The following is a 26,502-nucleotide window of genomic DNA, read 5'->3' on the forward strand; positions in this document are numbered from 1 at the left end:
GGGAGAGAGAGACAGAAACAGAGAGAGAGAATGGAAGAGAGTGAAAGATAGAAGATAACAGCGTGTGTTTGGTACATCGCCATAGAAGAGGCTCTGATGTGCTGTTTGTCTTTTTGTGGGCGTGTGTTTGGCTGTAAATGGTCCTTTCACCTCAACACTGGAACTAATATCTCATATAAAAAGGCCCTTCTCTTTCTCTCGCTCTCTCTCACGTTCACTCTTTCACTTCCGCTGCAAAAGATTGAAGATCTTACTGAAAGGAGAGATGACACGTACACACACGCACGCACGCACGCATGCACACACACACACACACACACACACACAGAGGAGCCGAAACAACACGTACACACACACACCCCATAACCCTATTCAGCATATAAAGTGGGTTATTATAGAGGACCATCCATAGCTAGGTAACACACATAATAGCCAGACACACACTCAAGAGAGAAACGTAAACTACTTATAAATGTTTATCATCCATCAATCCATCACTATACCTACAGATACAAACACTAATTACCAACAGAAAATAACCTTTATTCATAGTATTTTCATAGGCAGAAAACACATTTGTGGCTTTGTCTTTGGAAAACCAACACATTGTTGATGGGATGTCATTAGTTGAAGGAGTTTGGTTCTGTTTGCCTCACTTGTCATTTGTGTATATTTGTAAGTGGATGGAAAGCAGACTGTTGGATTATTTCAAATATGTGATATATTGAAATGTGTTTTTATGTATGTCTGTTTGTGTGTCTGCAGATCCACAAGAAGGACAGCAAGCTGTCTGTGTTATTGAAGGAGTTAACAGAGGTTAGAAAGAACTTCTCTGACTGTAAAAAAGAGGTAAGTACAATAGTAATTCACACCTCAAAGTAACATGTCTTTTTAAACAGTTATTTTAGTGCAGCTGACACCAACATCTTCTGTCCAGTTGCTCAGTAGAGAGTCTGCATTGGCAAAACAGCAGGAGGAGACGGCTCAGCTGAGATCCAAGATGGAGGACTGTTCCAGTCAATGTTCAGCTCTGAACAGGGAGAAAGAGAGACTGGAGACAATCCTCACACTTACTAACCAGAAACACTGCACCGCACAAGGAGAGGTGGGTCTGTTAGGTAGTGTGTGTACAACACCATCTCCTAAAACCCTTCCTTGTTGTGTGTGTCTAAAACCAGGTGTGTTCCAGGTGAGCAGTAGAGACCAGGTGATTCTACAGTTGAGGATAGAGCTGAGTAAAGCGGAGCAGAAGTATCAAGGGACACAGGAGGAGGTGAGACTACATTTCAGATCTCTAATTGGTCTACATGTATTTCAACACCTTTTGTGTACGTGTACACACTGTCTATGTGTGTGTGTGTGTGTGTGTCCGTCCCTCAGCTGGCCATGCTGGAGGCTGAGGTCAGCCGTCTGAACCAGAAGGTTAAGGGTCAACAGGAAGATGCATGTCTTCTCAGGCAGATGGTCAGAGAGGGGGAGGGGCTTAGAGACCAGGAAGTGATGGAACGACAACAGATACAGAACGCACTCTGTATCGCACACCAACAGGTACACACACACACACACACACACACACACACACACACACACACACACACACACACACACACACACACACACACACACACACACACACACACAGTAACCCCCTCCTCTGTGTCCAGGTGAAGTCCCAGACCATGTCTATAGAGCAGCTAACATCTGATCTAGACTCAATGAAACAAAACCACAGAGCCGACACGGAGCGCTGGAGCCACAGGCACTTCCTGCTCAGCAGCCAATTAGAGCAGGCCTCCTCTGAGCTAAGCCAAGCCCAGGCTGAGGTCAGAGAGCACGGGTCAGAGGTCACAGACCTGAGGGGAAAGCTCCAACTGGCAGAGGAGGGATACCAGGAGGCTCTGGAGAAGGTGAGGAGTATGTCCGGAGGTGAGAAGGGGGAAGAGGGGGTATCTGATTTACACCAAAAAACTGATACAATATACATTTGCATTAACTGTATAACTGATCAACTAAATGTGTTTCACATCACTAGCACACCAAACAACAATAGTCATCTTGTGGTAAGGACGTCACTAATTCTCTCATCACAGTCAAAGCAGGATGAAGTGCATAGTTGAGCTGAAGAGAGTTAAAGCATTAGGGAAAAACAACATGTGATTATGGACACAAATAGACACAGACCCGTCCGTTCTAAAGGACACTATCAGTTCTACAAGCAGGTCGGAAAGGTCACTATGATGTGTTGATCTAATTACAGGAGTTTTCCTCTGAACCACAAGCTCCTGATTACGGCCACAACAGTATCACAGCACTTCTGTTATCCTCATTGTATGTCGCTTATCAAACAGCTATGTTCTTCGACTTCGATTAAAAACGTACAAAATGGAATGGTTTGAATTAGGGATGGGCATCTTTGATGGGGGTGGGGGCCTCAGACAATCTAAACTCCTCATGAGGGTTGCAGTGTCTCGCGGGTCTGTGTACCCACATCCATACCCACACGTATTCAGAGCCAGCCCTAGCATTTTGGGGGCCATAAGCCAAACTGTGTTGTGTCAATGGGGACCCCCCCGGGTCAGTAATTTGACCATGATTACTACAAGTTTAGATAGCTGGGCACTATACTAACTTCTATAAACGTTAGCTGACGGGGGCTAATTGAGTGATGATCAGTGACTGACATATCAACAGAAAACTGCTGATGTACAAACAAATGTCAAAATTGCACCTTGTGTGTTTTTACTATTCTAACGTGCAGTAAGTTGAGATCCCGACTGATCCGAAGGCCTGCAAAAGGCGTGTCATTTGCACATCTCTGGTTTAAATGAATTGGGGTGTGAACAGTATATGGGTGTGTACAGTATAGGGGTGTGTACAGTATGTGTGACCAGTATACGGGTGTGTAGAGTATGTGTGAACAGTATACGGGTGTGTACAGTATGTGTGAACAGTATACGGGTGTGTACAGTATGTATGAACAGTTTACAGATGTGTACAGTATGTGTGAACAGTATACGGGTGTGTACAGTATGTCTGAACAGTATACTGGTGTGTACAGTATGTGTGAAGAGTATACAGGTGTGTACAGTATGTGTGAACAGTATGTATGTGTGTGTACAGTATGCGTACAGTATATATGGGTGTGTACAGTATGTGTGTACAGTATGTATGTGTGTGTACAGTATGTGTACAGTATATATGGGTGTGTACAGTATGTGTGTACAGTATATATGGGTGTGTACAGTATACGGGTGTGTACAGTATACGGGTGTGTACAGTATGTGTGTACAGTATGTGTGTACAGTATATATGGGTGTGTACAGTGTGTGTACAGTATACGGGTGTGTACAGTATGTGTGAATAGTATAGGGCTGTGTAGAGTATGTGTGAACAGTATACGGGTGTGTACAGTATGTGTGAACAGTTTACAGGTGTGTACAGTATGGGTGAATAGTATGTGTGTGTACAGTATGTCTGAACAGTATACAGGTGTGTACAGTATGTGTGAAGAGTATACAGGTGTGTACAGTATGTGTGAACTTTTTTTTTTCTCATTTTGTCTGTCATAGTTGAAGTGTACCTATGATGAAAATTACAAGCCTCTCTCATCTTTTTAAGTGGGAGAACTTGCACAATTAGTGGCTGACTAAATACTTTTTTGCCCCACTGTATGTGTGTGTACAGTATGTGTAAACTATATGTGTGTGTACAGTATGTGTGAACAGTATATGTGTGTGTACAGTATGTGTGAACAGTATATGGGTGTGTACAGTATGTGTGAACAGTATATGGGTGTGTACAGTATGTGTGAACAGTATATGGGTGTGTACAGTATGTGTGAACAGTATATGGGTGTGTGTACAGTATGCGTGAACAGTATATGGGTGTGTACAGTATGTGTGTAAACTATATGTGGGTGTACAGTATGTGTGAACAGTATATGGGTGTGTACAGTATGTGTGTACAGTATATGGGTGTGTACAGTATGCGTGAACAGTATTTAGGTGTGTACAGTATGTGTGTACAGTATGTGTGTACAGTATGTGTGTTCAGTATAGGTGTGTGTACAGTATGTGTGAACAGTATATGGGTGTGTACAGTATGTGTAAACTATATGTGTGTGTACAGTATGTGCGTGTGTACAGTATATGTGTGTGTACAGTATGTGTGAACAGTATATGGGTGTGTACATTATGTGTGAACAGTATATGGGTGTGTACAGTATGTGTGTACAGTATTTGTGTGTGTGTACAGTGTATGTGTGTGTATAGTATGGGTATACAGTATGTATGAACAGTATGTGTGTACAGTATATGTGTATAGTATATGTGTGTACAGTATGTGTGTACAGTATGTGTGTGAACAATAAGTGTGAACAGTATATATGTGTGTACAGTATTTGTGTGTGTGTACAGGGTATGTGTGTGTGTATAGTATGGGTATACAGTATGTATGAACAGTATGTGTGTACAGTATATGTGTATAGTATATGTGTGTACAGTATGTGTGTACAGTATGTGTGTGAACAATAAGTGTGAACAGTATATATGTGTGTACAGTATTTGTGTGTGTGTACAGGGTATGTGTGTGTGTATAGTATGGGTATACAGTATGTATGAACAGTATGTGTGTACAGTATATGTGTATAGTATATGTGTGTACAGTATGTGTGTACAGTATGTGTGTGAACAATAAGTGTGAACAGTATATATGTGTCTACAGTATGTGTGTGTGTGTACAGTATGTGTTTACAGTATATGGGTGTGTACAGTATGTATGTCACCTACCAACCAGTAAGAATTCCAGGTCTCACAGACCTGTTAGTTTTTCTTTAAGAAGCCCTCCTGTTCTCCACTCATTACCTGTATTAACTGCACCTGTTTGAACTCGTTACCTGTATAAAAGACACCTGTCGACACACTCAATCAAACAGACTCCAACCTCTCTGGCCAAGACCAGAGAGCTGTGTAAGGACATCAGGGATAAAATTGTAGACCTGCACAAGGCTGGGATGGGCTACAGGACAATAGGCAAGCAGCTTGGTGAGAAGGCAACAACTGTTGGCGCAATTATTAGAAAATGGAAGAAGTTCAAGATGACGGTCAATCACCCTCGGTCTGGGGCTCCATGCAAGATCTCACCTCGTGGGGCATCAATGATCATGAGGAAGGTGAGGGATCAGCCCAGAACTACACGGCAGGACCTGGTCAATGACCTGAAGAGAGCTGGGACCACAGTCTCAAAGAAAACCATTAGTAACACACTACGCCGTCATGGATTAAAATCCTGCAGCGCACGCAAGGTCCCCCTGCTCAAGCCAGCACATGCCCAGGCCCGTCTGAAGTTTGCCAATGACCATCTGGATGATCCAGAGGAGGAATGGGAGAAGGTCATGTGGTCTGATGAGACAAAAATAGAGCTTTGTGTGTGCAGTATGTGTGAACAGTATATGTGTGAACAGTTAATGTGTGTACATGTGTGTACAGTATATGTGTGAACAGTATATGTGTGTGTACACAGTATGTGTGAACAGTATATGCGTGAGTACAGTATGTGTGTACAGTGTGCGTGTACAGTATATGTGTGTGAACAGTATATGTGTGTGAACAGTATATGTGTGTTTTTAGTATGTATGTACAGTATGTTTTAACAGTGTGTGAACAGTATGTGTGTACAGTGTGTGTGTGTGTGAACTTTATATGTGCACAGCATATGTGTGTGAACAGTATGTGTGTACAGTATATGTGTGTGTACAGTATGTGTGAACAGTATATGTGTACAGTATATGTGTTTGAACAGTATATGTGTGTGAATAGTATGTGTGTTCATTATATGTGTGTGAACAGTATATGTGTGTGTACAGTGTATGTGTGAACTTTATATGTGCACAGTATATGTGTGTGAACAGTATGTGTGTACAGTATATGTGTGTGTACAGTATGTGTGAACAGTATATGTGTACAGTATATGTGTTTGAACAGTATATGTGTGTGAACAGTATGTGTGTTCATTATATGTGTGTGAACAGTATATGTGTGTACAGTATATGTGTGAACAGTATATGCGCGTGTACAGTATATGTGTACAGTATATGTGTGTACAGTATGTGTGAACAGTATGTGTGAACAGTATATGTGTACAGTATATGTGTGTACAGTATATGTGTACAGTATATGTGTACAGTATATGTGTGTGTACAGTATATGTGTGAACAGTATATGTGTGAAGAGTATATGTGTGTGTACAGTATATGTGTGTGTACAGTATGTGCGTGTGTACAGTATATGTGTGTGTACAGTATGTGTGAACAGTATATGGGTGTGTACAGTATGTGTGTACAGTATTTGTGTGTGTGTACAGGGTATGTGTGTGTGTATAGTATGGGTATACAGTATGTATGAACAGTATGTGTGTACAGTATATGTGTATAGTATATGTGTGTACAGTATGTGTGTACAGTATGTGTGTGAACAATAAGTGTGAACAGTATATATGTGTGTACAGTATGTGTGTGTGTACAGTATGTGTTTACAGTATATGGGTGTGTACAGTATGTATGTCACCTACCAACCAGTAAGAATTCCAGGTCTCACAGACCTGTTAGTTTTTCTTTAAGAAGCCCTCCTGTTCTCCACTCATTACCTGTATTAACTGCACCTGTTTGAACTCGTTACCTGTATAAAAGACACCTGTCGACACACTCAATCAAACAGACTCCAACCTCTCTGGCCAAGACCAGAGAGCTGTGTAAGGACATCAGGGATAAAATTGTAGACCTGCACAAGGCTGGGATGGGCTACAGGACAATAGGCAAGCAGCTTGGTGAGAAGGCAACAACTGTTGGCGCAATTATTAGAAAATGGAAGAAGTTCAAGATGACGGTCAATCACCCTCGGTCTGGGGCTCCATGCAAGATCTCACCTCGTGGGGCATCAATGATCATGAGGAAGGTGAGGGATCAGCCCAGAACTACACGGCAGGACCTGGTCAATGACCTGAAGAGAGCTGGGACCACAGTCTCAAAGAAAACCATTAGTAACACACTACGCCGTCATGGATTAAAATCCTGCAGCGCACGCAAGGTCCCCCTGCTCAAGCCAGCACATGCCCAGGCCCGTCTGAAGTTTGCCAATGACCATCTGGATGATCCAGAGGAGGAATGGGAGAAGGTCATGTGGTCTGATGAGACAAAAATAGAGCTTTGTGTGTGCAGTATGTGTGAACAGTATATGTGTGAACAGTTAATGTGTGTACATGTGTGTACAGTATATGTGTGAACAGTATATGTGTGTGTACACAGTATGTGTGAACAGTATATGCGTGAGTACAGTATGTGTGTACAGTGTGCGTGTACAGTATATGTGTGTGAACAGTATATGTGTGTGAACAGTATATGTGTGTTTTTAGTATGTATGTACAGTATGTTTTAACAGTGTGTGAACAGTATGTGTGTACAGTGTGTGTGTGTGTGAACTTTATATGTGCACAGCATATGTGTGTGAACAGTATGTGTGTACAGTATATGTGTGTGTACAGTATGTGTGAACAGTATATGTGTACAGTATATGTGTTTGAACAGTATATGTGTGTGAATAGTATGTGTGTTCATTATATGTGTGTGAACAGTATATGTGTGTGTACAGTGTATGTGTGAACTTTATATGTGCACAGTATATGTGTGTGAACAGTATGTGTGTACAGTATATGTGTGTGTACAGTATGTGTGAACAGTATATGTGTACAGTATATGTGTTTGAACAGTATATGTGTGTGAACAGTATGTGTGTTCATTATATGTGTGTGAACAGTATATGTGTGTACAGTATATGTGTGAACAGTATATGCGCGTGTACAGTATATGTGTACAGTATATGTGTGTACAGTATGTGTGAACAGTATGTGTGAACAGTATATGTGTACAGTATATGTGTGTACAGTATATGTGTACAGTATATGTGTACAGTATATGTGTGTGTACAGTATATGTGTGAACAGTATATGTGTGAAGAGTATATGTGTGTGTACAGTATATGTGTGTGTACAGTATGTGCGTGTGTACAGTATATGTGTGTGTACAGTATGTGTGAACAGTATATGGGTGTGTACAGTATGTGTGTACAGTATTTGTGTGTGTGTACAGGGTATGTGTGTGTGTATAGTATGGGTATACAGTATGTATGAACAGTATGTGTGTACAGTATATGTGTATAGTATATGTGTGTACAGTATGTGTGTACAGTATGTGTGTGAACAATAAGTGTGAACAGTATATATGTGTGTACAGTATGTGTGTGTGTACAGTATGTGTTTACAGTATATGGGTGTGTACAGTATGTATGTCACCTACCAACCAGTAAGAATTCCAGGTCTCACAGACCTGTTAGTTTTTCTTTAAGAAGCCCTCCTGTTCTCCACTCATTACCTGTATTAACTGCACCTGTTTGAACTCGTTACCTGTATAAAAGACACCTGTCGACACACTCAATCAAACAGACTCCAACCTCTCTGGCCAAGACCAGAGAGCTGTGTAAGGACATCAGGGATAAAATTGTAGACCTGCACAAGGCTGGGATGGGCTACAGGACAATAGGCAAGCAGCTTGGTGAGAAGGCAACAACTGTTGGCGCAATTATTAGAAAATGGAAGAAGTTCAAGATGACGGTCAATCACCCTCGGTCTGGGGCTCCATGCAAGATCTCACCTCGTGGGGCATCAATGATCATGAGGAAGGTGAGGGATCAGCCCAGAACTACACGGCAGGACCTGGTCAATGACCTGAAGAGAGCTGGGACCACAGTCTCAAAGAAAACCATTAGTAACACACTACGCCGTCATGGATTAAAATCCTGCAGCGCACGCAAGGTCCCCCTGCTCAAGCCAGCACATGCCCAGGCCCGTCTGAAGTTTGCCAATGACCATCTGGATGATCCAGAGGAGGAATGGGAGAAGGTCATGTGGTCTGATGAGACAAAAATAGAGCTTTGTGTGTGCAGTATGTGTGAACAGTATATGTGTGAACAGTTAATGTGTGTACATGTGTGTACAGTATATGTGTGAACAGTATATGTGTGTGTACAGTAGGTGTGTGTACAGTATGTGTGAACAGTATATGCGTGAGTACAGTATGTGTGTACAGTGTGCGTGTACAGTATATGTGTGTGAACAGTATATGTGTGTGAACAGTATATGTGTGTTTTTAGTATGTATGTACAGTATGTTTTAACAGTGTGTGAACAGTATGTGTGTATAGTATGTGTGTACAGTGTGTGTGTACAGTGTGTGTGTGAACTTTATATGTGCACAGCATATGTGTGTGAACAGTATGTGTGTACAGTATATGTGTGTGTACAGTATGTGTGAACAGTATATGTGTACAGTATATGTGTTTGAACAGTATATGTGTGTGAATAGTATGTGTGTTCATTATATGTGTGTGAACAGTATATGTGTGTGTACAGTGTATGTGTGAACTTTATATGTGCACAGTATATGTGTGTGAACAGTATGTGTGTACAGTATATGTGTGTGTACAGTATATGTGTTTGAACAGTATATGTGTGTGAACAGTATGTGTGTTCATTATATGTGTGTGAACAGTATATGTGTGTACAGTATATGTGTGAACAGTATATGCGCGTGTACAGTATATGTGTACAGTATATGTGTGTACAGTATGTGTGAACAGTATATGTGTACAGTATATGTGTGAACAGTATATGTGTACAGTATATGTGTGTACAGTATATGTGTACAGTATATGTGTACAGTATATGTGTGAACAGTATATGTGTACAGTATATGTGTGTACAGTATATGTGTACAGTATATGTGTGTGTACAGTATATGTGTGAACAGTATATGTGTGAAGAGTATATGTGTGTGTACAGTATATGTGTGTGTACAGTATGTGCGTGTGTACAGTATATGTGTGTGTACAGTATGTGTGAACAGTATATATGTGTGTACAGTATGTGTGTGCAGTATGTGTGAACAGTATGTGTGTACAGTATATGTGTGTGTACAGTATATGTGTGTGTACAGTATGTGTGTGTGTACAGTATGTGTGAACAATATATGTGTGTGAACAGTATATGTGTGTGTACAGTATATGTGAACAGTGCATGTGTGTGTGCAGTATGTGTGTGTGTACAGTATGTGTGAACAGTATATGTGTGTGTACAGTATATGTGTGTGTACAGTATGTGTGTGTGTACAGTATGTGTGAACAATATATGTGTGTGAACAGTATATGTGTGTGTACAGTATGTTTGTGTACAGTATGTGTGAACAGTATATATGTGTGTACAGTATGTGTGAACAGTATATATATGTGTACAGTATGTGTGTGCAGTATGTGTGAACAGTATGTGTGTACAGTATATGTGTGTGTACAGTATGTGTGAACAGTATATGTGTGTGTACATTATATGTGTGTACAGTATGTGTGTGTACAGTATATGTGTGAACAGTATATGTGTGTGTACAGTATATGTGTGTGTACAGTATATGTGTGTGAACAGTATATGTGTGAACAGTATGTGTGTACAGTATATGTGTGTGTACAGTATATGTGTGTGTACAGTATATGGGTGTGAACAGTATATGTGTGTGAACAGTATGTGTGTACAGTATATGTGTGTGTACAGTATGTGTGAACAGTATAAATATGTGTACAGTATATGTGTGTGTACAGTATATGTGAACAGTGCATGTGTGTGTGCAGTATGTGTGTGTGTACAGTATATGTGTGTGTACAGTATGTGTGTGTGTACAGTATGTGTGAACAATATATGTGTGTGAACAGTATATGTGTGTGTACAGTATGTTTGTGTACAGTATGTGTGAACAGTATATATGTGTGTACAGTATGTGTGAACAGTATGTGTGTACAGTATGTGTGTGCAGTATGTGTGAACAGTATGTGTGTACAGTATATGTGTGTGTACAGTATGTGTGAACAGTATATGTGTGAACAGTATATGCATGTGTACAGTATATGTGTGTGTACAGTATATGTGTGTGAACAGTATATGTGTGAACAGTATGTGTGTACAGTATGTGTGAACATTATATATGTGTGTACAGTATGTGTGTACAGTATGTGTGTACAGTATGTGTGTACAGTATATGTGTGAACAGTATATGCATGTGTACAGTATATGTGTGTGTACATTATATGTGTGTACAGTATGTGTGTGTACAGTATATGTGTGAACAGTATATGTGTGTGTACAGTATATGTGTGTGAACAGTATATGTGTGTGAACAGTATGTGTGTACAGTATATGTTTGTGTACAATATGTGTGAACAGTATATGTGTGTGTACAGTATGTGTGTGTGTACAGTATGTGTGAACAGTATATGTGTGTGTACAGTATGTGTGTATACAGTAGATGTGTGTGTACAGTATGTGTGAACAGTATATATGTGTGTACCGTATATGTGAACAGTATATATGTGTGTACAGTATGTGTGAACAGTATATATGTGTGTACAGTATGTGTGAACAGTATATATGTGTGTACAGTATGTGTGAACAGTATATGTGTGTGTACAGTATGTGTGCGTGTACAGTATATGTGAACAGTATATGTTTGAACAGTATATGTGTTTGAACAGTATATATGTGTGTACAGTATGTGTGAGCAGTATGTGTGTGTACAGTATGTGTGTGTGTACAGTATATGTGTGTGTACCCTATGTGTGTGTGTACAGTATATATGTGTGAACAGTATGTGTGTACAGTATGTACAGTATTTGTGAACAGTATATGTGTGTACAGTGTGTGTGTACAGTGTGTGTGTGTGTGTACAGTATGCGTGAACAGTATATGTGTGTGTGTACAGTATATGTGTGTGTACAGTATATGTGTGCGCAGTATATGTGAACAGTATATATCTGTGTACATTATGTGTGAACAATATATATGTGTGTACAGTATGCGTGAACAGTATATATGTGTGTACAGTATGTGTGAACAGTATATATGTGTGTACAGTATGTGTGAACAGTATATATGTGTGTACAGTATGTGTGAATAGTATATGTGTGTGTACAGTATGTGTGTGTGTGTACGTATGTGTGAACAGTATTTATGTGGGTACAGTATGTGTGAACAGTATATGTGTGTGAACAGTATGTGTGAACAGTATATGTGTGTGTACAGTATATGTGTGTACAGTATGCGTGAACAGTATTTATGTGTGTACAGTATGTGTGAACAGTATATGTGTTTGTACAGTATATGTGAACAGTATATGTGTACAGTATTTGTGTGTACAGTATGTGTGAACAGTATATGTGTGTGTACAGTATATTTGTGTACAGTATGTGTGAACAGTATTTATGTGTGTACAGTATGTGTGAACAGTATATGTGTGTGTGTGTGTACAGTATGTGTGAACAGTATATGTGTACAGTATGTGTGTGTACTGTATGTGTGTGTACAGTATGTGTGTGTACAGTATGTGTGTGTACAGTATGTGTGTGTGTAATGCACCACTGGGCCAGAGGGATGGTGGTGTGTATTCTTAGATCAGAATGATGTTGTGGGATTGTGTTTGACTCACATTCTGTCTGCTTGTGCTGGGAACGACACGCGTCTTCACACTCCATTACAAATAACTAGACAGAGAGGAGGGAGACAGAGAGGAGGGTTTGCAGGACGTACACACGCACACACACACTGGATAATTCAGTCAAATATGTCCACAGTTTCAGAAAGTGGAACCACATTAAGTAGTGTTTGTTTTGAACATGTGAATGGAGTGAAGGTGTGGTACTTCTCTGAAAAGCCTTTTACAAAACGGTACATTTCTTCTCTCTCTCTCTCTCTCTCTCTCTCTCTCTCTCTCTCTCTCTCTCTCTCTCTCTCTCTCCTTACCCAGCCATAGAGGTGCGGTGCTGGGGAGCTGGTATTACTGGTATTAGCGTGTGTTAATCTCCAGTTTAATCAGCTGAGAGGACTCCGGTGAACCAGTGACTCTAACTGGTCTGCCTGATGTCAGTACTGAGGGAGTTAACCCACCGGCTGATCTGTATTAGGAGTTAATCTAATTTTGTCAAATTTTAACTCTGAACCTTAACAGTTAGCTGGATTAATGAAGTTAGTCTAGTTTAACACTGATCTCTAAAGGTGGGCTGGGTCTGAGTTTAACACAAGGATCAGTCAGATTTCCACTTCCTTGAGTATTAGAATAAGAAAGCTAAGAAGGATAGGACAATGAATCTCTAGCAGCTGAATCAACCACTAGTTTTACTCTTTACTAATCTTGCGCACTTGTTTTCAGTGATCAACACCAAACTGGGCATTAAAAGATTTACACCCAACACCAAACAATAATAGGGGTGGCTGGTAGCATAGTGGTTATAGCGTTGGGCCAGTAACAGAAAAGTTGCTGGATCGAATCCCCGAGCTGACAAGGTAAAAATCTGTCGTTCTGCCTTTGAACAAGGCAGTTGCACACACACTGTTCCCCGGCAGGCCGTCATTGTAAATAAAAATGTGTTCTTAACTGACTTGCCTAGTTAAATAAAGGTTACATTTAAATAAAATAAATAATAATAATAATCGTGTTCAATGAGAGAATTATGAAGACATTATTTCTAGAAAGGACATTTCAGCTCCAGCTCCTGTGTCTTCTGTGGCTGATAGGTCCTGTGCTATTGTAAACTATCTGTAGAGAAGGGCCCATTCACTCCGACCTCAGATAGCATGGCCCTTATTTAAACTAGGACTGTACAGTATTACTGGGTCTGTTAGTGACCGAAAGAGTGTGTGTGTGCGTGTGGATGCACATTATGACTCTTGATATATATTTTTTTGCCTTTTGATCTTTGTCTATCATTTCCAATGTGATGTTTTTGTATTGCTGTGGATGTAGGTTGAAGTGGCTAAAGGGTTGGAAAACACACGAGACACTGAGATAGAGCTTCTGAGACAACAACTGACAGACCTCAAGGAGGACCTGAGTGAAACCACGTCCAGGACTCAGGGCCAGGAGGAGAAGGCGGCCATCTTTAAACAGAAGTACTGCGTTGCCATGGAGAAGGTGCAGCAGCTCCAGGGACACATAGAGTGTGTGGAGGAGGAGCTCAGATACACACAACAACAGGTAGTCTAAGCTAGTTTCTAGCATTTGACCACTCACTTTCAAAATGCAAGGTTTACTCCAATGACCAATGTCAACCTGTTCTATTTGGTTTTGATTGACAGCTGACTGAATCCAAGGCAGCGGTAGACAGGGTTAAGGCGGAGCTTACAGAGCTGGAAGGGCGCTACGAAGAAAAACTTGGCCATTGGGAGCGCTCAGAGGAAGCCCTGGACCAACTGACTGACGAGCTGCAGGCCAATCAGATGGCTCTGAGGGAGGGGCGGGAGAGAGTGGAACAGTGTGAAGGAACCATACAACATCTACAGCAAGAGGTGGACACACAGAACACTCAGGTGTGTCAGTGTTATGGTTGACACTAGACCTATATAGAGAGTGGAAAGGAATAAATATCTACTGTATATATATCATCCCCATATGTATTTCATACTACATATTTATAACACTTTTCCTTTTCCAGTACATTGTGGGCTTTTCTGCCCTGCATTGTCCAATATCCTAACCTGAAGTAAGGACAATGCTAGCTACAATAATACATATGCCTAGTTCCATATTTATTTTAATTTGTGAGTCTCTTCGAGAAAATTGTCTGTGCAGTATGCCAAGTTAAATAAAAGTAATCTGAGTGACCTTTTTCATAATTGTAGCAACTATAATGATCGTTCTGTTCATGAGTTATGGGTGCAAGTTCAGTGAAATTATATTATATTGATAGCAATCCTGAGCAAAACAGAAATGACAGTGGAGGAGTGTGTGTGTGTGTGTGTGTGTGTGTGTGTGTGTGTGTGTGTGTGTGTGTGTGTGTGTGTGTGTGTGTGTGTGTGTGTGTGTGTGTGTGTGTGTGTGTGTGTGTGTGTGTGTGTGTGTGTGTGTGTGTGTGTGTGTGTGTGTGCCTCTGTTTGAGGATATTTACTGAGTCTGTCTACAAATGAATAATCTTTATTACGGGAAAATGTAATTTGGTTCAACTCAGCTGACAAGGTCAACACGGCGGAATGTCATTCTAATCAAATCAAATTGAATCTGTGCGTTATAAAAGAGTTAGCTGTTTGAAGAATGTCTGTATTTGATACTTTATTACATTGTGTAATGAGTTAGATGTGAGTGGGTTCTGTTGAGGAGAGGATCTCTCTGTAGTTGGTGTTTCAGTAATTCTCTACCTCCTGTCTCACTGCACTCTCTGTTTCTGTCTTTCTGAGTCGCTGTCTGTCTGTCTGTCTGTCTGTCTGTCTGTCTGTCTGTCTGTCTGTCTGTCTGTCTGTCTGTCTGTCTGTCTGTCTGTCTGTCTCTGTCTGTCTGTCTGTCTGTCCTTCTGTCTGTCTGAGTCACTGTCTGTCTGTCTGTCTGTCTGTCTGTCTGTCTGTCTGTCTGTCTGTCTGAGTCACTGTTTGTCTGCTTGAGTCGCTGTCTGTGTCCCTACATGTCTGTCTGTCAATCGAGTATCTTTCTATGATAGACAATAGTTACAGCATGGCTTTGAGGATAGGTAAGTTGAGGTGTAGCTCCAGGTCATGTCCATTAGTAACAGACTGTCCTCTCCCCACAGATAATAAAGTATGAGAGTTCTCTGAAGTCCTACCAGCAGAATCACTCCTACTCTGATGAGCAGTATTGTGCCTTACAGAGACTACAACTGCAGAAGGTAGTAGCCTACATGAATAAAAACATTTGTCAGGACCCCCCTCCACCACACACATACACACACAAAGAAGTAGAAGCAAATATGTTGAATGAGTCAACTGATGAGCATGGTGAGCCTCACAAGTTTGACAATATTATCTTCTATGTTTCAGTCTAATACTGCTATTTACTTACGTTTGTAGCTCTTTGTCAGTAGTTAAGCCTCAATGTCCTCTCCAAGTTTTGCTGTAATTTAGCCCGGAAGGATTTGAGAAAAATTATTGGTTGACGATAGGCATATGACGTTGGTCTACCTCTCGTCTTGTGCTGCGCAGAAAATCAGAGATTGGAGAAGTGTTTAATATCACCCGTACCACATCCTTATGATATATTCAGAGTGTGTGTGTATATATATCTAAGCAGTAAGGCCAGAGGAGGTGTGGTATACGGCCAATATATCACGGCTAAGGATTGTTCTTTAGCTCGACGCAACACGGAGTGCCTGGCTCCAGCCCTTAGCCGTGGTTTATTGGCCATATACCACAAACCCCAGAGGTGCCTTATTGCTATTATAAACTGGTTACCAACGTAATTAGAGTAGTAAAAATTAATGTTTTGTCGTACTCGTGGTATACGGTCTCAGCCAATCAGCATTCAGGGCTCGAACCACCCAGTTTATAGTGTGTATATACACTGCTCAAAAAAATAAAGGGAACACTTAAACAACACAATGTAACTCCAAGTCAATCACACTTCTGTGAAATCAAACTGTCCACTTAGGAAGCAAGCATATAGCAGTGTGGAGATCTATGTCACCAGCAAGTTATTTTTCAGAATACCAGTACCACCATCCCTATAAATAATAATGTGTATTGACTTCTCATCAGCAATCCACAGAGCAGGTAGAGCGCTTGGCCAATTGCGAACAGGCCCTGCTACAGATGAGGACAGAGTATCTTCGCAGGGAGGAGGAACTAGAGAAGCAGAGCCAGGAGAAGGCGGGGCTAGAGAGGACCCTGCAATCTCTTCACCTGGACATGGCCGCCTCCCACCGCAAACATCTGGTCACTCACACACAGCTGGAGCAGGAAGTGACACAGCTACAGGAGGAAGTGACACGCCTACAGGATGAGCTGGTCGACACCCACGACACCTGTACACAGAGACAACAGGTCAGTTAGGATTAGGAAATGTTTAAGACACCCAGGTGCTTACCCTAGCTCAGGGGTCTCCAACAGGTTGATCAACCCACCTGTGAGTCGCTCGCCAAACAGTTCTCAAAGTACACACAATTTTTCATATGATCCATCACAAACTGTCATAAACAAATCTCACAAGTATCTGACACAGCAAGCTCTCAACTGTTATCTAATCAACACAATGTTGACATTATCACACCCCTGGTTAGCCACTAATGGCTTAAAAAGCCAAACCTAACACAATATCTGACAATTAATTTCCAGCAATATTGCCCCTGTCTGTCTGTGGTGTGAGTGTTTGTCTATCAATCCAGTTGTGTAGCCAGTTGATGTGATAACTTATGGGTTGACAGAAATACCTTCCCCCAAACTTTCTCAATTAAATGTTAACTGCAGAGTAGGCTTACCTAGTAGAAGTATATCATGAGGAAGTATATCATTTGTATCTATTTGTTATTTGGAAACTTTACCATGAAATGAGCAGCAGCGGTACAGAACCATCACTAGACCAGCACATTAGATGGCACATTCCTCACTAGCTAGATGTGCAATTAAAGGGCCGGATGCTCAATTAAAGGGGAATTACACAAGAAATTGCCTTTTGATGTGATTTAACCATCGACATGGCCTCAGAACAATCCAATTTTGTTGTTTCTATATGAACAGTTGTAATTTTGAGCATGAAAAAGTTGTCTATGAACCATTATTTTACCAGGTATATTGATCGAAAACATAGTGCGCTACTTTCTCTTGTACACTAAGGACCTGGGGAAGAGTTGCAGGGGAGAAGAAAAGAATGTGCCTATTTGAAAGCTAGAAAAAAATTAGTAGCTCACAACATTTTTCATTCAAGTAGCTCTCATACTAGAAAAGGTAGGTGACCCCTTCTGTAGCCCCTAGCTTCTACCCTATAGCCCCTTGCCCCTATCAGGGTCAGCAGATTTGAAGGAAATGGAAAAGTGAGATTAGTAGTCTGCGGTTTCTCTCTCCATGACTGTAGGATGCAATAGAAGCCTTTTCAGCCTAACAGACATGGCATATGAACCCGGATCTAAAATATATATTCTCTCACACACACTTCTAACCCCTATCTTCCGATTGCCTGACAGAAACAAATTACCCTGCCATTAATTAAAGCTCCAAGTGGTGTCAGGCCCGGCTCAATTGACTCCAATTAACATGTGAAATGGACACTAAATTTTCAAATGAGGTTAAGTGGTGACGAGGGTGCGATAACGACTGGTGCCATGGCACTGTGCCAAGACAAAGCTGCCAGTCGTGGGCACTTGGGTGTCCTGTGTGTGGGTCTACCCCGTTAGCACAAACACATGACACGCGTGTCACACACCCCCAGCAGGCGACCTAATGACTTGTGAGGATAGCGTGTGTTGGGAGGATAGCGTGTGTGTTGTGATTGTCCTTTTCACGTCAGTTCACTCAGCCGTCGTCATGAAGGACCACTGTGTGCTCTAGCTCAGGGGTTCACAAACTTTTTTGCTTCATGACCCACAAATTGAGGTGTGTTTTGAGTCGCAACCCACCATAGGGGTTGAGCGTTTAAAAAAAACATGCACAGACCAAAGAATAAGTCAGAAATATCATCTTGGCAGCGGAGGAAAAATGTAGTAGTTTCAAAGCTAATCTCCTGTAATTGTAAACATTCTGCCATGAACCTGAGAGAAACATTTTCACTTCTTTAAGCTTATTTCCTACAATTCTACACATTTTGACATGTGGCTAATGATGTGTTCTATTGCTGAAAATCAATGTGGGCCTGATTTGTCTTTCTTTTATCTTGTTAATTGTAAATTCTCAAAGATTATAGGCTATTACTTTAAAATATATAGCTCCATTATCTTTTCTACATACTTTATATCTGGTTTTAGTCGTTTAAGTTAACACTGAAAACGTTTTTCTATCACGATAATGTATAAAAATAAAACAATTTTTGCAATGTTGTCCCGTACCTGGACCCATGCCGCGAATGTGTCCCGACCAACAGTTTGGGAACCACTGCTCTAGCTGACGAGCTTGTGTAATGTGACGACATATGTAAATCTACATTAATTACATCTGCACACATAATACATGCGTAGAGAGGGCTGTGGAACAACTCTGATTACATGTATGGTTAACATGGGCCTGTATGTGTATGTGTGGACAGAGCTAGATGCTCCTTCAACATGGCTACAACACAGTAGAACAGTTAGGGAGTTGGTATTAGGGAGCAGCCAGTCTACAAAGTCAGGGCCATTGGATGTGATCCATGCGCGCAGAATGATTTTGATAATAATTCTGTATGGTATCATATTTTATTACGTCAGTCTTTCTTTAGGGTTACTTAATCACTTCTGTTAATGACATAATGTTTGTGCACACTGTCATGGAAATTCAAGTATACTGAGAGAGACTTGGACAGTTATTCAAACAATCTTCATTTAACATCGATTCATTATTGCAATAATTAAGTTTTTCCACCACAACACACAAACATACACACCTTGGGACCTTTTCGACTGTTTAGATAGTAACTAACAGTCACACACTCTTTCTCTGGCCAGACCATCCAGGGGCAGGATGTCTTGCTCCAGCAAGTTGAGGAGGACCTGAAGGAAACCAAGCTGCTCCTTCAGAGGAGAACCAAGGATCTGAAGGAGGAGAAAGACTGGGTGCAGAGGCTCAGAAAGGAGGCGCAGGAGCAGAGAGAGGAGGAACACAGACTTGGTGAGGAGGCCAGGGAGATGCTAAAGAGGAGATGCAGGGAGCTGGATGAAGAGAAAGAGGAGATGAAGAGGAGAAGCAGGGAGCTGGAAGAAGAGAAAGAGGAGGTGAAGAGGAGAACCAGGGAGCTGGAGGAAGAGAAAGAGGAGGTGAAGAGGAGAAGCAGGGAGCTGGAGGAAGAGAAAGAGGAGGTGAAGAGGAGAAGCAGGGAGCTGGAGAAAGAGAAAGAGGAGGTGAAGAGGAGAACCCGGGAGCTGGAGGAAGAGAAAGAGGAGGTGAAGAGGAGAACCAGGGAGCTAGAGGAAGAGAAAGAGGAGGTGAAGAGGAGAAGCAGGGAGCTGGAGGAAGAGAAAGAGGAGGTGAAGAGGAGAACCAGGGAGCTGGAGGAAGAGAAAGAGGAGGTGAAGAGGAGAACCAGGGAGCTGGAGGAAGAGAAAGAGGAGGTGAAGAGGAGAACCAGGGAGCTGGAGGAAGAGAAAGAGGAGGTGAAGAGGAGAACCAGGGAGCTGGAGGAAGAGAAAGAGGAAGCGCAGACACTCAAAGAGGCCCTGTTGGAACTACGCAGGAGTCACAGACAGACAGGTACTAATCAATCAACATATCTTTATTGTCTTAGTTGAAACGCACACCTTTTGTCTGTGAGAGAGAGAGAGAGAGAATGTTGAGGTAAACTAAGTTATCGCATGTACAGTAATATACATCACCAAGGCCTGTTTGACTGAAACTGGCCCTGAATGTGTCATGAGCAGAAATAAGCCACTTCAGACTGCAGAGGAGTCGGTCTATGATTGGCTGACTGTGAGATGATCATCAGACAGGTAGGCGGAGTCCAGAGGAAAGAATGATCCATCACATTCTGTTTCTAGAACCCTTGCAACCGTGGAAACACTTTGATGTAAATAACATTTAATATGAGGGTTCCGGGGGAAAGAGCGATAGCAAGGGATGATGGAGGAGAGGAGAGTCTGATAGGAGAGGACAAGACAGCTGGTGATGCATATAGATAGGAAAGCCTTATATACTGAAGCTTTCTCCAGCGCAGAGATAATAAGGCCTTTCCTGTCAATGCCCCACCACCATCCTGCTTTAGAGTACATCTCAATAATTCATTCACTTTTTCCAAAATAGCATGTTTCCAATGGCATACCTCGCTGATCAATAAATCAATGTTACGTACTGTAAGTGTTACTAAAGTTGGGCAAAAATGCATATCATGATAAATTGCCTGAATTGATGTGATAATGATAAATAGAATGATCAGTGTATAACATGAATGTGCACCACAGTTTTTTTTATTATCCAGTAAACTACTGCTACTAGTTTGATGGTTGTAGCCATCAATTATCCCATTAAGAGATTAATGTAGAACCCTACTACTTGAACCCTATTAATCTCTTAAAGGCCTTAACAATCCCCCATATTTCATTTTAAACACATTTCTTTAGAACAGGATACTTATTGTACTTGAACGATATCGGCAAAATGCCTGTGGTAAATGATCAGTATGGTCGGTGTGGATAATTGTGGGTTCATCGTCCCAGGTCTAAGTACTACTCAGTTTGTCTTTTAGTAAAGGCTTTATCATCGGCAGAATATGGTGTGTGTAAATACCGATGTTGATACAATTAAAACCGCTTATGAATTCTGTTCCACAATTAGAGAACAAACCAATTAACTGTTTTACCTCATGTGTGTGTATATATATATATACATATATCTCTTTTCCACTTTTAAACACTGATCCCTCATCATGTTGATATGGAGAATATTTTTATTTACATCCTTCATGAAATATTCACACACAGAAACAAGCATGGTTTAGCTGTAATAACATACAGTATATACAACCAGTGGATCTGAGTTGCTGCAGAGGCACCATTCTATTCCCTGTCTTTAACACTAGTTTGGAGTTTAAAGATGATGAAATGACCAGGGTATATTTCTGGTTTAGACCCTAGAGAGAGACATAGCAGCCCTCAAATCCACCTCCACTCACACACACCCGTTACAGTGCCTTCAGAAAGTATTCAAACCCCTTGACTTTTTCCACATTTTGTTGTGTTACAGCCTGAATTTAAAATGGATTAAATTGAGATTTATTGTCACTGGCCTACACCCAATACTCCATAATTGTCACGGCCGTGTGGAAAGACGGACCAAGGCGCAGCGTCATTTGAGTTCCACATATGTATTTAAAGTGAAACTTCTAAACAAATAAACAAACACCGACCGTGAACAAACGTAGTGCTACATGCACTCACTCAAAACAATATCCCACAAAGCAGGTGGGAGAAAGGGCTTCCTAAATATGATCCCCAATTAGAGGCAATGATTACCAACTGCCTCTAATTGGGAACCATACAAATCACCAACATAGAAAACAATTGACTAGAACACCCCCCTAGTCATGCTCTGACCTAAACACCATAGATCACCGAGGGCTCTCTATGGTCAGTGCGTGACAGTACCCCCCCCCCCCCCCCCCCCCCCCCCCCCAAAGGTGCGGACTCCGGACGCAAAACCTGAAACCAAATGGGGAGGGTGGGGGTGTGGCTAGTGTCGGTGGCGGCTCCGGTGCGGGTCGTAGCTCCCGCCCAGACCCCGGATCCGGCCATGGCCCCCGGGCTGAACGCCGTGCCTGGACTGGGCATTGGCGTAGAGGAAGGTTCCGGCCTTGGAGCGGTACTGGATGCCGTGCCTGGACTGGGCACCGGCGCAGAGGAAGGCTCCTGCTTTGGAGCGGGACTGGACACCGTGCCTGGACTGGGCATCGGCGCAGGTTGCACCGGACTGATGACACCCACTTCAGGGCGGGGGCGGCTCCCGGCACAGGACGTACCGGACTGGGGAGGCGCACTGGAGGCCTGGAGCGTGGAGCCGGCACAGGTGGCACTGGACTGGTGACACGCACTTCAGGGCGAGTGCGGGGAGCTGGCACAGGACGTACCGGGCTGGGGAGGCACACTGGAGGCCTGGTGCGTGGAGCCGGCACAGGTGGCACCGGAATGTTGACACGCACTTCAGGGAGGGTGCGGGGAGCTGGCACAGGACGTACCGGATTGGGGAGGCGCACTAGAGGCCTGGTGCGTGGAGCCGGCACAGGTGGCACCGGACTGGTGACACGCACTTCAGGGCGAGTGCGGGGAGCCGGCACAGGACGTACCGGACTGGGGAGGCGCACTGGAGGCCTGGTGCGTGGAGCCGGCACAGGTGGCACCGGACTGGTAACCCGCACTTCAGGACGAGTGCGGGGAGCCGGCACAGGACGTACCAGACTGGGAAGGAGCACTGGAGGCCAGATGCGTGAAGCCGGCACAGACTTCACCAGACTGCTGACAGGCTCTTCAGGTCGAATGTTGAGCTGAACACACTTGACCAACATCTCCTCTGTCTCTCCCCCAACTTCTCCATCGCCTCCCTGACGGTCTCTGGCTCTTCCCTCTGCTCAGCCGCCAGCTCCATGTGCCACCCCCCCCCCCCAAAAAATAATCTTGGGGTTTCTGTGGCAGCGGACTGAAGACACGCTCTTCATGGAGTGCGAGGAACCGGCACAGGACATCTCGGGCTGGGGAGGCGCACTGGTGACCTGGTGCGTGGAGCCGACACAGATGGTACCGGGCTGAGAAGGCGCTCTTCAGTGCGCCTGCGCTGCAGCATAGTCCTCGCCAAAACCTCTCCGGTATCCCTCGTTGAACTCCTCCAGTTTGCCATTCGGGCTCTGCCACTCCCCGCTGCTCAGTCGACCACCCCATGTGCCCCCCCCAAAAAATCTTGGGGTTTCTGTGGCCGCGGCCCCCAGGCTCGTCGCTGTCCTTCCTGATCTTTATGCGACTCCCGCCAAGGAAGGATCTCGCATCCACTCCTGATCTCCTCCCAGGTCCAACTCACCTTCTCCTCCATGGCACGCTGCTTGGTCCTTGCTTGGTGGGATATTCTGTCACGGTCGTGTGGAAAGACGGACCAAGGCGCAGCGTGATTTGAGTTCCACATATTTATTTAAAGTGACACTTCTAAACAAAACAATAAACAAACACTGACTGTGAACAAACGTAGTGCTACATGCACTCACTCAAAACAATATCCCACAAAGCAGGTGGGAGTAAGGGCTTCCTAAATATGATCCCCAACGATTACCAGCTGCCTCTAATTGGGAACCATACAAATCACCAACATAGAAAACAAATGACTAGAACACCCCCCTAGTCATGCTCTGACCTAAACACCATAGATCACCAAGGGCTCGCTATGGTCAGTGCGTGACAGTACCCCCCCCCCCCCCCTCCCCCCCAAAGGTGCCCCCAACCACAAAGACCAGGGAGGCTTTCCAATGCTTCGCAAAGAAGGGCACCTATTGATAGAAGGGTAAAAAAACAAAAAAAACAGGCATTGAATATCCCTTTCATCATGTTGAAGATAATTAATGACACTTTGGATGGTGTAGGAACACACCCAGTCACTACAAAGATACGGGTGTCCTTCCTAACTCAGTTGCCGGAAAAGAAGGAAAACGCTCAGGGATTTCAGCATGAGGCCAATGGTGACTTTACAACAGTTACAGAGTTTAATGGCTGTGATAGGAGAACACTGAGGATGGATCAACTACATTGTAGTTACTCCACAATATTAACGTAATTCAGAGAGTGAAAAGAAGGAAACCTGTACAGAATAAAAAAAGATTCCAAAACATGCATCCTGTTTGCAACAAGGCACTAAAGTAATACTTAAAACAATTTGTCAAAGCAATTACATTTTTTTCCTGAATACAAAGCGTTATGTTTGGGTCAAATCCAATACAGCACATTACTGAGTGCCACTCTCCATATTTTGAAGGATAGTGGTTGCTGCCTCATGTTATGGGTATGCTTGTAATCGTTAAGGACTGGGGAGTTTTTCAGGATAAAAAAGAAACGGAATGGAGCTAAGCACAGTCAAAATCCTAGAGGAAATCATTGTTCGATCTGCTTTCCACCAGACACTGGGAGATTAATTCACCTTTCAGCAGGACAATAACCCAAACACAAGCCCAAATCTACACTGGAGTTGCTTACCAAGAAGACAGTGAATGCTCCTGAGTGGCCAAGGTATATTTTCAGGCAGTTTTAAGTAAAAACTGTATGGCAAGACCTGAAAATTATTGTCTGGCATTGATCAACAACCAATTTGACAGAGCTTGAAGAATTTTGAAAAGAATATGCAAATGTTGCTCAGTCCAGGTGTGGAAAGCTCTTATAAACTTACCCAGAAAGACTCAATGCTGTAATCATTCTAACATGTATTGACTCAGGGGGTTAAATACACTACATGACCAAAAGTATGTGGGCACCTGCTTGCCGAAAATCATTCCAAAATCATGGACATTAATATGGAGTTGCCCCCCCCCCCCCCCCTTTGCTGCTATAATAGCCTCAACTCTTCTGGGAAGGCTTTCCACTAGATGTTGGAACATTGCTGCAGGGACTTGCTTCCATTCAGCCACAAGAGCATTAGTGAGGTCAGGCACTGATGTTGGGCGATTATGCCTGGTTTGCAGTCTGCGTTCCATTTCATCCCAAAGGTGTTTGATGGGGTTGAGGTCAGGGCTTTGTACAGGCCAGTCAAGTTCTTCCACATTGAATTTGACAAACCATTTCTGTATGGACCTCGCTTTGTGCACGGGTTCATTGTCATGCTGAAACAGGAAAGGGCCTTCCCCAAACTGTTACCACAAAGCTGGAAGCACAGAATTGTCTCGAATGTCATTGTATGCTATAGTGTTAAGATTTCCCTTAACTGGAACTAGCCCAAACCATGTAAAACAGCCCCAGCCCATTATTCCTTCTCCACCAAACTTTACAGTTGGCACTATGCATTGGAGCAGGTAGAGTTCTCTTGGTATCTGCCAAACCCAGATTCGTCCGCCGGACTGCCAGATGGTGAAGAGCCGTTCATCACTCCAGAGAACGCGTTTACACTGCTCCAGAGTCCAATGGCGGCGAGCTTTACACCACTCCATACAACTCTTGGAGTGGTGTAAAACCCATTTCATGAAGCTTCAATGAACAGTTATTGTGCTGACTGTTGCTTCCAGAGGCAGTTTGGAACTGGGTAGTGACTGTTGCAACCGAGGACTGACTATTTTTACGCACTTCAGCACTCGGCGGTCCCATTCTGTGAGCTTGTGTGGCCTACCACTTCGCGGCTGAACCGTTGTTGCTCCTAGACGTTTCCACTTCACAATAACAACACTTACTGTTGACCGGGGCAGCTCAACTGCCAATGTTACTTATGGAGATTGCATGGCTGTGTGCTCAATTTTATACACCTATCATCAACGGGTGTTGCTGAAATAACCAAATCCACTCATTTGAAGGTGTGTCCACATACATTTCTATGTATAGTGTATATGTGACCCGATTCATGAAACTAGGCGTATGTTGCAAGCCACGACTTCACAGGAGAGCCGTTTGAATGTAATTATTTATTTTTTTAATCAAAATGCGTTTTTGAGCCCGAACACAGACAACTAAACGCATTATCATTTGCACTGATCTTTGCTATTATTGTTCTAGAACACACGCACACACACACACACACACACACACACACACACACACACACACACACACACACACACACACACACACAGGTCTGTGTCTGCGTATCCAGCCAGTGTAATATGAATTATAAATGTAGCCTAATAAAAAGAAAGAGAGGCAGGTAGAAGCAGAAGAAAATGACTGGTGTTACAGCAGTGTATTGATCAGTGTGTATCAAAGGAGGATGTGAGACACCAGATTACCTGCTAGTCTGAGCATTAGGTAGTGTGTTAGAGTGTTATAGCCCGGGGCTCATCTTCCACTGCCAGATCACT

At 42.9% G+C, this 26,502-nt stretch overlaps 1 protein-coding gene across 1 annotated transcript in view; it reads left to right on the forward strand.

The window, feature by feature from the left end:
• Positions 1–26,502, forward strand: part of LOC120027899 (trichohyalin-like) — a 160,231-nt gene that overhangs the window by 77,653 nt on the left and 56,076 nt on the right. The window contains exons 12-22 of the mRNA XM_038972994.1: positions 766–849; positions 938–1,105; positions 1,190–1,273; positions 1,381–1,548; positions 1,665–1,907; positions 13,885–14,115; positions 14,217–14,447; positions 15,659–15,754; positions 16,620–16,904; positions 19,493–19,801; positions 20,003–20,234. Of these exons, the coding sequence (XP_038828922.1) occupies positions 766–849; positions 938–1,105; positions 1,190–1,273; positions 1,381–1,548; positions 1,665–1,907; positions 13,885–14,115; positions 14,217–14,447; positions 15,659–15,754; positions 16,620–16,904; positions 19,493–19,801; positions 20,003–20,234 (2,131 nt within the window). The remainder of the gene's footprint in view (positions 1–765; positions 850–937; positions 1,106–1,189; positions 1,274–1,380; positions 1,549–1,664; positions 1,908–13,884; positions 14,116–14,216; positions 14,448–15,658; positions 15,755–16,619; positions 16,905–19,492; positions 19,802–20,002; positions 20,235–26,502) is intronic.

The sequence above is a fragment of the Salvelinus namaycush genome, chromosome 33, assembly GCF_016432855.1.
Source record: "Salvelinus namaycush isolate Seneca chromosome 33, SaNama_1.0, whole genome shotgun sequence".
NCBI classification, from domain to species: domain Eukaryota; kingdom Metazoa; phylum Chordata; class Actinopteri; order Salmoniformes; family Salmonidae; genus Salvelinus; species Salvelinus namaycush.